The sequence below is a fragment of the Dermacentor variabilis genome, chromosome 7 (assembly GCF_050947875.1).
Source record: "Dermacentor variabilis isolate Ectoservices chromosome 7, ASM5094787v1, whole genome shotgun sequence".
NCBI classification, from domain to species: Eukaryota; Metazoa; Arthropoda; class Arachnida; order Ixodida; family Ixodidae; genus Dermacentor; species Dermacentor variabilis.
The window spans coordinates 78,527,179-78,539,792 of NC_134574.1; the positions used below are offsets into that span (position 1 = coordinate 78,527,179).

At 50.6% G+C, this 12,614-nt stretch overlaps 1 protein-coding gene across 1 annotated transcript in view; it reads left to right on the forward strand.

The window, feature by feature from the left end:
* Positions 1-553: 553 nt before the first annotated feature.
* The window catches only part of LOC142588711 (endothelin-converting enzyme 2-like), a 32,286-nt gene continuing 20,225 nt past the window's right edge, over positions 554-12,614 (forward strand). The window contains exons 1-3 of the mRNA XM_075700527.1: positions 554-711; positions 2,247-2,574; positions 2,962-3,285. Coding sequence (XP_075556642.1) covers positions 554-711; positions 2,247-2,574; positions 2,962-3,285 — 810 coding nt within the window. The remainder of the gene's footprint in view (positions 712-2,246; positions 2,575-2,961; positions 3,286-12,614) is intronic.

Sequence of the window (12,614 nt, forward strand, 5' to 3'; positions counted from 1 at the left end):
CATGATGATCGAGTCCCGCGGAACCAACACCCAAACGGTACAGAAGCTGACGACCAAGACAGAGACAACCTTACGGCTCGTACGTAGTTGGCTAGCTATCATCGGCCTCAAACATGACAACCTTCCACGTCTCGTACACGCGTTTGTTCTCTGCCACTTCACCTACGTCGCTGACATGCACAATTGGCTACACGGTGAGCGCAATAGACTAAATGCCCTCATTCGAAGGGTTGTAAAACAGGCCCTCGGCCTTCCGATCTCGACTACCACACAGAAACACTTCGAGCTTGGCGTGCACAAGAGCCTAGAAGAGATTGCCGAGGCTCAGGAGCGAACGCAGGTGACCCGACTCACAACCACCAAGGCAGGCCGCCACATTGTGCGCGAGCTCGCCTTTTTCTCCTAGACTATCAGGGATACCTCGAAGTTGACGCCGGTTCCCCGCGAGATCCAAGACTTCATCACGATGGCTCCTATTCCGCGAAACGTACACCCTGACCACAACAGAGGCAGCCACCTTGCCCGGGCGACCGCCCTTCTCCAGCGCATAGACATGAAAGCGGACGACGTCACGTTTGTGGACGCCGCCGCCTTCGGCGCGGTCGCGGTCTCATCCACCCAGCGGACCCTCAGCTCAGCTACGGTGCTCACACGAGACCACAAGGTGGCGGAGCAAGTAGCCGTAGCTCTGGCCGTGCTCGACGGCAAACGGTAAGTTATCTACAGCGACTCCAGAAAGGCCATTAAAACCTTCGAACGTGGCGTCGTCTCCGACCAGGCGTCACACAACCTCCGTAGCGCGGATCTGAGCACCCTCAAGCACCACACTGTCATCTGGTTCCCTGCCCATCTCGGTCAGGTCCCGGACGCCCCGCCCAACCTCAACATGATCGCCCACGATGCATCGTGTGCGCTTACCGACAGCGCTGTCCCCGGGCAACCCCATCTCGTCGAGCTTGAGGACAATCGGGAGGCACTCATTACGTACAGTGAAATTACAAAACATTTCTACCTCTGGAGCGCCGCATCTTTCCGCCACTACTCCCCAAATTTAACAGGCACGCAGGCGCTACCCTCACGCTTGCTACAGAACGCATATGCACCCAAACCCTGCCTAATTACACGTTTTCTATCCCGCCGCGTATTCCAGCGACACGTGCCCTACATGCGGAGACACGGTGACACTCGCACACATGCTCTGGGAGTGTAGAAATGCTCTTCCCGGCTATACCTCGGATAAGTGGGAGAAGACCCTCAGAAGCTCACTCCTCGCGGACCAGCAATGTGCCGTCCAAATGGCCTGCGAAGCGGTCGCCAGGCATTCCCTGTCGGTCCCTACGTGGGACACGCCAACTACGCACTGCGCGCGTACTGCAGAACCATAATAAAGTTTTCCAATCCAGTTCCGCCGAACTACGTAGTCAGTCTTAAATAATTAAATACCATCTTAATTATGACAATGACATGAAAAGTGATGAGAAAATTATTGAGCACAAGGAAAATATCCCGATACAGCTTTCTGTGGCTCAATACGTGCTACAGAAAAGTTTTTTTCTCGAGCGAGAAAGAAGCCTGCAAATACACGGGCGGCAATTCTCCGAGGGAACGAGCCATGTTTTGAGGTAACAACAACAATCCTGCGTGTATTCGCAGGCTTCTTACCCGCTCGAAGAAACACTTTTATGTAGCACGTAGTGAGCAACAGTTAGCTGTACCGGGACCTTTTCATGTTGCTCTACAATTTTCACTGTGGCATTTTTAATCGAACTATAATATTTGAGAAGTCAATAATTAATTAAGGCTCATTATCTAATTAGATGGAATGCAAACAATAATCTGAGTATCTCCAAGCGACGGCAAGCAACATAACCTTGGTTCGATACGGCTACGTGACATTTGCATATTTTTAAGGTTTGGCCCAAGTTACGTGAAACACCCTGTATATCCGAATCAACCGAAACCTGAGAAGGATCACTTCATATGTTAAGTAAACCTGACTTCAATAATAAAGGGTGTTGTTTCAATGCTTGAATGCTAATCGCATTACCGTCGACAGACATCGTGACATGAGTTCTACCATAATGTTATTTTTTATGCGTCGCTACCGCCATCGCGTGCAGCTCTGCTTAAGCGTGAGGTAGCGTTCTCGCAAGGCACGCGCAGAAGAAGAAAACGTCTGATCGCGCAGTCACCAGCGCTTTTCAGCTGCTCCTGCTTTTCTTCCGCTATTTTTTGGAGTTCAACAGCCTTATGTCGTCTTCAATGAAGAAGAGTACCGAGGGCACCCAGCTGAGCAACCCCGCTGTCGCTGCTCGCCCACGACAGGAGGACAACCTGCCCACCTCAGCGGTCAACCCCACGGCCACTGTGGGCTACACGGCAAGCTCCAAGAACACAGCTCCAGAGAAAATTCGGCCCATCACTAGCCGCAAGATAACAGGCCACCATCACAAGCAGAACAAAGCCCTGCAAGTACCGCCGCAGGGCGGGGTTCCCTCAATACCGTGGCCTTCCGTGAGGCCAGCCTCAGTGACCAACGTGGCGACAGGCCAGGTGACGACCCCAGTCATCGTGGTCAGTAAGCCGTACTCGCCTAATAAAGGCTTTCCCTAATAACGCTATGGGTAGCGCTATAATGCCGACTGTAGTGTAAGCGTTGCGAAAATTATCGTCCATGTCGAACCAAATTCTCACAGCAATGAACTCCTTATTATTAACATTATTATTATTATTATTATTATTATTATTATTATTATTATTATTATTATTATTATTATTATTATTATTATTATTATAGCTGCTCTTGTTAAAAAACATCGACCGCTACATCAGCGTTAGGTGTAGCATGCGCAAGAAGCTAATGCTTTCTTTTCACCTGCATCCCTCCGCAATATGGTATCATTTCCTCGTTTGCTACTATTCGTGCGTTACTGATGATATTCGAACAAATTCGCTTTTCAGCCTGAGGAGGCCAAGACAGCGGGCCAACCGGACGTACCATCCTGCACGGTGGAATATAAAGGAGCGGCGGCCCCCGACATTCAACGAAAGCCGGATGAAGTGGGACCAGCGCCAACGACGAGTTCTAAGGCGCTTACAGACTATGCGTTGGCTGCTGCTCCAGGGCAGCCACGACCACAGAAGCAGGCGCATTCCAAAGTCGGCGATATCTACAAGGCACTTGTGACACTGGCCATTTCTCCGCAGAAGAAAGCCACTCGGCAGGATTCGCTGAATCCCTTCGCCACGTTGCTCGACGTTCGCGCTGATCCATCATCTTCCGAGGTGAGTCGCACTGCTGAACGCGTACAGCAGGCAGGATAGTAAAGAGCGAGTTTTCTAGTCTCACGCAAGCTTTAGTTACTTGCGCTGTAAGCGGCATGGAATCGCTGGGTGCACGCTGGGTGTGCCTTGCAGCTGTGCTTTTCCGCGAAGCTATTTTTACGGCTTGAAGGACTCGAAAACTTAATGCAGACAAAAGACGCGCAAGTACACTTTCGACAATGTCGCAGTGTGGTATGCATTGGAGCCAAAGTGAGCCATTAAACACCGCTGGCATGCCTATTCGGGGCTTAATGTAACAAAACCACAGGATTTAGTGATAAGGCCGGCCCCGCGCTGCTTGTGGAGGGATAACTACAAACGAAGACTTATAGCGCATCGCACTACTAATAGCGTGAGAGTACGCTGCCCGCCTAGAAAAAGGTATGCAGAAGCCCCACTGGAGTTGTCTGAGTATGCGAAAGCATACACCCTATTTCAGTGTGCTCACCACAAGTTTAATTTGGCCAACACCCAAATTTCAATCTGACCGACCTCCAAATATAGGTTTGGCCACCCCTAAATTTCAAGTTAGCCCACCCCCAAGTATATTTGGCCCACCCCAAATTTCAGTTCGCCAACTACCAAACTTCAAAGTTGTCCCACCCACATAGTTCAGTTTCCGCACCACTAAATTACAAGTTGGCTCACCCACAAATTTGTTGGCCCACCCCCAAACTTCATCTTGGCCAACACCTACATTTGTGTTGGCCCAGGCCTACTATACGCTTCCCCAAGCAACCATGATATGTTCCGGGATGTCCCGCGCTGCATGTCGGAGTTATTGCGAATCGTTTTTTCTTACTAATTGTTGGGCTGGGGCTTTACGCCTGCATTGATGAAATCATGGGTTGATTTTTTGGAAGATGGGGAAGGTTTTGAGATTTTCTCGCATCTCCCTCGGTATGGCTTCCTTTCGTTCCTGCAGTATTGCGGTTTGATCGGGTATTCCAGCTCCTATAAGACCGTCCTACCCGCCTGTGGCATATTTAGGCGTTCTCGATGTGTAACCATTAACATTGCTTTGTGTTCTTCAAAAGTGTAGTGCATCCCGAAAGCGTCGAGTCTCTCCGCGGGAGACCGAAAATGTATATCGAGGGCAGCCTTATGCGCCGTGCATATTAGGACGTCTGCCTGCTCTGTCTGATTACGGTTAAGTTCTTGATAAGGGATGCTTTAGGTAACTCTGGTTATTGCAAAAGCTTGTACAAGTCTTATTGCGTTTGATTCGTTTAGTCCTCTTCTGTTCCGCGCAACTCTTCCTATCATTCTTGCGATTTGTTTGACCGAAGTCTTTAGAGTGTTTAGGGTTTGGTCTGCTCTTATATTGTGTTGTACCTGCAACCTTAAAATCGTCACTTCTTGGGATTTTTAAGCGTGGAATCTCCAAGCTTCAATTCAGCTTTCCTACTTCTAATAATTGCCGTGCACTGTAATTCAGCCTGAATTGTAAGGTGCGCATTTCATGCCGTTCTCGGTGGCGAAATCGTGTATTACGCTTATCCTTGAAGTATTCGTTCCTATTCTACGCTTGAGCAATGTGTCGGCAAAAAACCAATGTCATCGGTTACCTTTTTGCATAATGAAGTCATCGGTGTCATATAGGTCGTATGCGGCCACTTCGTGGCTGCGGCGCAGGCTGCGTTGCTTGCTGTTCAGAACTCAGTATTCACGAGATGCTTATAAAAGTCGATTATCTTTAGTAGTTCGCGCCTATATAGTTCACTGTATGCATCCACTAAAGTAAAAAGGAGAGGAGCTATGCAAGGTAGGAGAAATCCAAAACGAAACCGATGTCAAACTTGCCTGGACTACATTGCGTACTAATTGATATACAGGCGCTGCACCCCTGTGACACTTGCTTCACAGTAAATAAAAGCTGTCAGCAAGTATATTTTGTCATTTCAAGTAGTGAAAACTTATTGAAAATTAGTTTCGTTTTATACGTTACATGACATAATTAAGCAGGCTATTCGTAATTAGTTCCTTTGAGAACTAAACATAAGGCGTAACATATATGACTCGACATGCAATGCTTTGAAACGTATAACGCAAAGTGATTTGCCGGCTTTTTAGGAGCTCCTTAACGCACAAAAGCATAACCCAGACATGTGATTTTTGCTGTTTCAAAGCGCTAGTTTTCGCTGGCATGCACTTAAACACTCATTTATTCGGTTGTGATTTTGTTTATTACCAAAGCGATGAGATACGGCAGCAGTATCTACAAAGAGCAGAGGGGGTAGCACTAGTGCACCTTACAAAAAATGCTAAAAAAAACAAAAAGAGCCGGTAAAAAAATTACAGAGGAAACAAAAAATCAATCATTATAGTTTGACACCGTCGCATGATAGTCACTCAAAAAACGGCAACACGCCAAGAAATCTGACCGATTTCCGAAAATCCAGGACTATGAACCGAAGAGCAGAGCACCTGTTACCTCACGTAAAGAGAATCTTATGTGCATCCGGGAGCCGCAGTCCTAAGGCACAAAGGCGTTTCTTTGTAGCTTAGAAGCGAAGGCGTCAAATGGCCCATCTATCGAAAAAGCCGGCGTCGATCTCTAGTCTGTAGCAGCGAAACGCACGTAAATTCACATTGGCTGCGCCGCCACATCACGAGCGCGCCTCGTCGGAGCAAAGCAGGCGGCAGGTAGGTACGTCCTCACTTGCGGGAATAAGCGCGCCGCCTTGCGCACCAACAAGCCCAAGCTGCTATACTAGCGAATTCTTGCCGCGAAAGTGCCTTTCGTGGCTCGCGTTTTCAGCGTGCCGTCTTGCGCGCGCTTATTTCCGCAAGGGAGGACGTACCTTGTCCCCGCCAGCTGTCGCTAATTTCACTATCGCGTGAGGGTAGAGGGTCTCTTCCCCTGCGCCACGACACCCTCTCTCTCGGAAGCGGGCTCGCCCCGTTCCTCTCTCTCAGCCCCCATTGGACTTAGCTGCAGCGCAGCGCCTGTCGGCTTTTCTCGCCGCTGTATGCTGCTAGGACTTTGGTAGCATGCGAAGTTTGCACCGCAGGTTGCTGCTCGTTGGCTCGAGCAGCACGTACTGCTATGGCACATTACTCGCAGCGCAAAATTCCGAGGACCACTCAGCGGCGCTCAGTCGGACAATAAAATTTCAAGCGAGGCTTGTATTGGCTCACAAGTGACGTTGGCGTGGTCGCGCAAAAACCCAGCTGCTCCTGAGCAGACAAGATGCGGGAAAGGGCGGTTTGATGAGTAACTGTGCCGAAACCGGAACGTGAATTATTAGCCAGGTTTGCAGCTGCATAGGCGCGCGCTCATGTCACGCATGCGACCAATCAGCCGTTTCACTTCAACCGGGGAGGGAAAGGGCAGGAAAGGGTCTCGCGCGCGTGGCACCGGTCTGGTTTCTGTTTAGTTCAGGCTCGGAAAGCAGATGGGACGGCCACGCGTTGTCCGTAACCCCCGAGTTCAGCGTTCGACGAGCCGCGGCGAGAACTCGCCCGTGAAAGGGCTCGCCGTCGACGCGCCGATCCAGCCGTTAGAGCCACCCGAGCGTAAGCAATCCGACCGAAACGAGAAGATCCCGAGCTGAGGGAGCGGGAGGCCGAGGCAATTCGGCACAGTTACCTATGGGTTACTTAACCGTGACGAAGGTCGGCTGCACGCAGGACAAACATCGCTTACCTCCATTTTCCAGTATGGGAAGGGTTGGTACTTTTTCGCATTCACAACTCATAAGAAGTGCCTAGGTGTCCTCGGATTTTTGGCTAGTCGTTGTCTTTGGAGCCCTCCCAGAACACATGTGACTGTTTGGCTTTAACGCGGCATTGAGTACAAGTTGACGGCGGAAAATGCCTTGTTTTATGTATCCAGCTGGCTGTGCCAGCACTGTTGGTGCGCAGGCAAAACAATGTGGCACTTTCCGGGCGGTTTAAACCTCTTACAACCAGTGCAGTCTCTGCTGACCGGGCCGGAGCAGGGGAGGCTAAATTGCAGTTAACCAACCCGTTAAGCTCTTCATGGTCGTCAGGTAGAGTAATTACAGGCAAATGCCCAAAGCTAGTTCGACTGTCAGCTCTCTCAATGCCTGGAATTACGATGTGAGACGGCACTCACTGAATGGTGACCTTTGTGCCAGCCTCTTGAAGTTGTTTGTTTCACCCGTCGACGCTGCAGCGTCGTCACTCTAGCTTCGTCCATTGACTCTCGTCATGCCGTCTTCGTCACACCATCGTCGTCGTACGGTCGTCTTGCTCTCGTTGTCCTCATAGGGTTGTCATGCCGTCGTCATCATAGAGTTCTCGCCATTCGTTTGTTTAAAACCATTGTCGTGATACTCCTGGTCGTTCCATCGACATCATTGCAACTTCGTTATGCAACTATCCTTATGCCGTTGTTGTCACACCACTACCGTCAAACAGTGGTCGTCATACGATGGTCGTCATGCTGTCATCCTTATGTTATCGTTCTACCATCGTGATAACTTCAGAAACGTCATCTCACTGTAGTCATGCCGTCGTCGTCATACAGCTTGGTCGGCCACTGTCGTCATATTGTCGCGTATACCCTGCTGTAGTATACGCGCTGAATGAAGATCCAGGCGTTTGCACTTTACGAAAACGTAAGCGGCGGCGCGCGATGCCGAGACGAACCTCGTTCTCCTCCTCTTCAGTCCCCTTGCTGTGCCAAACCATGTGGCATTAGCCCCTCTTCAAAAAAAAAAAGAAGGAAAACATACATAGGCTTGACGTGAGAGCGCCGAGATGGCCTAGGATGAACACATAGGCTGTAGTCACAATCACTGTGGTGTGTGATATAGTCACAATGCACTGAGGGACGGGCAACAACAAAAACTAACCTGAGCAGCTGAAAACGTCGAATATTAGGGGCTACAGTACGGCTTCAACTGCACAACGTGCACAATCTCAAATTGCGGTTGTCGACGTCGGGGAGGCTGGCTTCCGTCAGGAAGGATTTCGTAATGCACGTCACTAATTCACTGCAGCACTCTGTAAGGTCCGCAGTAGCGACTCAAATGCTTCTCGGATAATCCTTTTCGGCGCACGGGCGTCCAGACGAAAACTTGATCACCAGGTTAGAACTCGACTTGTCGATGGCGGAGATCGTAACGGTGCGCATCGATGCTCTGTTGTTTCTTTATGGGCACTCGGGCAAGCTGGCGGGCTTCTTCCGCCCGTTGCATGAAACGTTCGGCATATTGGGCGAAGTCGGGATGATCGATGTTGTCACACGGCAGCATTGCTTCTAACATAGTCTGCACTTCACGGCCGTAGACGAAATAAAACAACGTGACGCGTGTTGTTTCTTGCGTAGCAGTGTTGTAGGCAAACGTTACGTAAGGGAGTATCTCGTCCCACGTCTTGTGATGTACGTCTACGTACATAGAGAGCATGTCAGTTATCGTTTTGTTCAGTCGTTCGGTCAAGCCGTTTGTCTGCGGGTGATAGGCAGTTGTCCTTCGATGGGTCGTGCAGCTGAGTTCAAAAATGTCTTCAATGAGCTGTACTGTAAAGGCTTTGCCCCGGTCGGCGATGACGTGTGATGGGGCGCCATGCCGCAGGACGATGCTCTGTATGAAAAACTGCGCAACCACGGAAGCTGTGCCTCGAGGCAGCGCCTTTGTCTCAGCATACCGCGTTAAATAGACTGTGGCGACGATTATCCACCCGTTGCCAGAAGATGACAATGGAAACAGGCCCAGAAGATCAATGCCGACCTGGTCGAAAGGTTTCCCAGGTGGGTGTCCCAGAAACATGAGCTCCTTGTAGCCGATATGACACTTCTGAGGCTTAATGGTGAGGTTAGCCGATCGGATGGCTTCGAGAACTTGCCACAATCGTTCACGCTGGTCGTCAATTGTCGCCGAAAGAACAACCATGTCGTCAAAGTAGACGAGGCAGCTTTGCAACTTCAGATCAGCGAGAACGGTGTCCATCATTCACTGGAAAGGTGCTGGTGCCGAACAGAGACCGAAAGGAAGTACTCTGAATTTGTAAAGGCCATCTGGAGTGACGAAAGCAGTTTTTTCGCGGTCTCGTTCACCTACCTCAATCTGTCAGTACCCGCTCTTTATATCGAGAGACGAAAAATACTTAGCTCGCCGCAACCTGCCTTAAGAGTCATCGATACATGGTAGTATGTAGACGTCCTTCTTGCTAACATCGTTGAGGCGTCGATAATCAACACAGAAACGAAGCGTTCCGTCTTTTTTCTTGACCAGTACGACCGGGGAGGACCACGGACTGTGTGAAGGCTGAATGACACCATCATCTAGCACCTCCTTGATTTGGATTTCAATTGCCTCACGTTCTTTCGGCGAGGCACGATAAGGCTGTTGTGTGATGGGGCGTGCATCGGCGGATGTCGTTATTCGGTGCTTCGTGAGTGGCGTTTGGCCCACCTTAGTAGACCGAGCGAAGCACGCGCGGAATGCGTTCAAGAGTTTCTGCAGTGCGCTCTTTCGGTCATCCGTAAACTCGGAGTTTACATCGATGTCTCTGAGCGAATCGTCGTCTGTGTCCCTGTCAGAAGCAAAGCACTCGACGATGTCCGTTGATGGTTCGGCGTAGGCAACGGCAGTGCCACGAAAAATGTGCCGATGCTCAAAGGTAAAGTTGGTAACGAGGGCCACTGCCTGGCTATCACGAAGTTCCACAAGTCTTCGCACTACAAATACCTTTGGTCAGCAACAAGAAAATGTTGCCTTCTACAATGGGTACACCGTCTTGTGGCTCGTCAGACTTGACCGGAACCATAACACTCGCACGCGGAGGTATCGTGATGCTCTCATCCGAAGCGCGGATCTGTGTCCAATGGCGTCGGTCTTTGTTGTTGCCCTTTGTGTCTAGAAAGTGATGCAGAGATCGCGGAGGTCAATAATGGTGCCACATTCACGGAGAAAGTCCATCCCTAGAATTAAATCGCGGGAACACTCGCATAGAACTAGACAAGTGGCGACAAAAGCAGCACCGCGAATTTCTACTCTGGCCGTGCATAAGCCAAGCGGTGTGACGACGTGGCCACCTGCCGTACGAACTGGTGCCCCATTCCAGGGCAACGTAACTTTTTTTCAAAACGCTCGCCAGTTTCCTGCTAAGAATAGAGTAATCGGCGCCGGTATCTACAAGTGCACTCATTTTTCTGCCGTCGATCAACACAGGTATGTCTAGTGAAATCTTGTTCGCGGAAACTGGTTCTGGCGTCATCGTGTTTTCGTTGTTCTGCGGTCGGCACGATACGAGGTCTTCAGCGCGTCGCTTAACAGCGGCCCCGCCTCCGAAGGTCACTGACGTAAGTTTTTCCGGCGTGGACTTGGTGATCGCCCTTGCGCCCTTGCGTCGGTATCACGAGCGGGGAAACATCGCCGCGGTGAGAGTGAGCGTGACTGCCGCTGTGATGTGCCGGGCCTGCGCTGCTGTTCGAAGAATTCTGCGAAGTCGGGAGGCCTTTGGCCGGACCCAGGTCGAGGCGAATCGATATAAAAACCGCGCAGTCCGAGTCGTCGGTAGGGGCACTCCCGATACACATGACCAGCTTCGCCGCAGTGGTAGCACAGCGGTCGTCGATCGGGTTCTCGCCAAACCTCCGATTTGCTCGGGTGTGTTCGGCGGTCGTCGAAGTACGGTAGTGAAGTTGTCGGAGCGGCTTGCGCCGATTGCAACGCGACTGGCGACGCAACATAAGTAGGTACGAAAGCTTTGGCGAGGCTCAGTAATGTTTTTGCGCAAGTCTTGCGCCTGGACTCGCTTGGCAGAGGTGGTGCTTCACTGCTGGAAAGAGATGCCTGCGGTGCCTTCTGTACTGCGTAGTGTAGGACGCTGGCAAGGCGCTGACTGGAGGTGGCGACGTACCGTAGTGCTTTTGCAGCTCGTCGCGAACCACTGAGCGAATCAGCTCGTAAAGCAAGGTGACGTCGCACCCGAAGCCTACCGGCTTATCCGGAGTGCAGGCAGCATTTACTTGTCGGTTTTCCATGTTCGACCGTTGCTCAAGCGTCTTCTTTACCGCGGTGGCTTCGGTGAGGAACTCCGCAACATTCTTGGGCGTATTCCGAATAAGACCGCCAAAGAGCTGTTCCTTTACGCCTCTCATCAAATTATGTACCTCCTTCTCTTCTGACATGCTCGGATCGGCACGCTGAAAGAGACGCGTCATGTCTTCCACGTACATCGTGACGCTCGCGTTGGGCTTTTGAACATGACTGAAGGGCTCGCTCCACTTTTTCCCGGCGATCGGGGCTGGAGTAAATCTCCAGTAGCTTGCGCTGGAACTCAAGCCAGCATGACAGGGCACTATCGCGGTTCATAAACCACGTGTGAGCACCATCTTGGAGGCTGAAGTAGACGTTCCTGAGTTTGGCGTTGTTGTCCCACTCGTTAAACCCAGCCACGCGCTCGAACTCCGCAAGCCAGTCTTCCACGTCTTCACATGTGTCGCCATGAAAAGCCGCCGGTACTTGGGGGTTCAGCAGCGCTAGGTAAGTTGGTGTCACCCTTTCCGTAGTAGTCGCAGCGGTCGCCGTCATCACTTTTTCCTTGAGGTTTCCAAATTCTGGGGCGAGGCCTCGGATTCGCCGGCTTTTGCGGGGAGCTGGAGTCAACTCCAATTGGTGGGCGAGGTTATTGCTGCCCAGTGGGGTCTCCTCCATAAGTTGAGTGTACCTAGCAAGCTCCACCAAATTGTCGCGTATACCCTGCTGTAGTCTGCACGCTGAATCAAGATCCAGGCGTTTGCATTTTACGAAAACGTAAGTGGCGACGCTCGATGTCGAGAGGAACCTCCTTCTCCTCTTCTTCAGTCCCATTGCTGTGCCACACCATGTGGCAATATTTTCGCCATCCTTCCGCTGATGCTGTCGTTCATGCTATCGTTCATGCTGTCATCATTCCATCACAATCATGTCGTCGCTACACTGTATATCGCTGAAAATACTCACCAAGATCATTTCCAACAGAATCAGAGCAAAGCTTGAGTTCTATCAGCAGGCTGTCTTCAGGAAGGGATATTCTCCAATGGTTCGCGTCCATGTCATCAATCTGGTAATGGAGAAATCTGCGGCGTACGATAAACCTCTCTATAAGCCTTTCATAGATTTTGAAAAGGCATTTGATTCAGCAGAGGTGCCAGCATTCACAGCGTCATTGCGTAGTGGAAAACTACAGGAGGCATGTGCGATTATCCAGCGAAATATTTAGAAAAATCACACAATCACACAGTTACCTTGGTTCTCCGCAAAAAAGCATAAAGTTATCTATCAAGAAAGGCATCAGGCAAGAATGCACCATCTCCGCCATGCTATTCACTG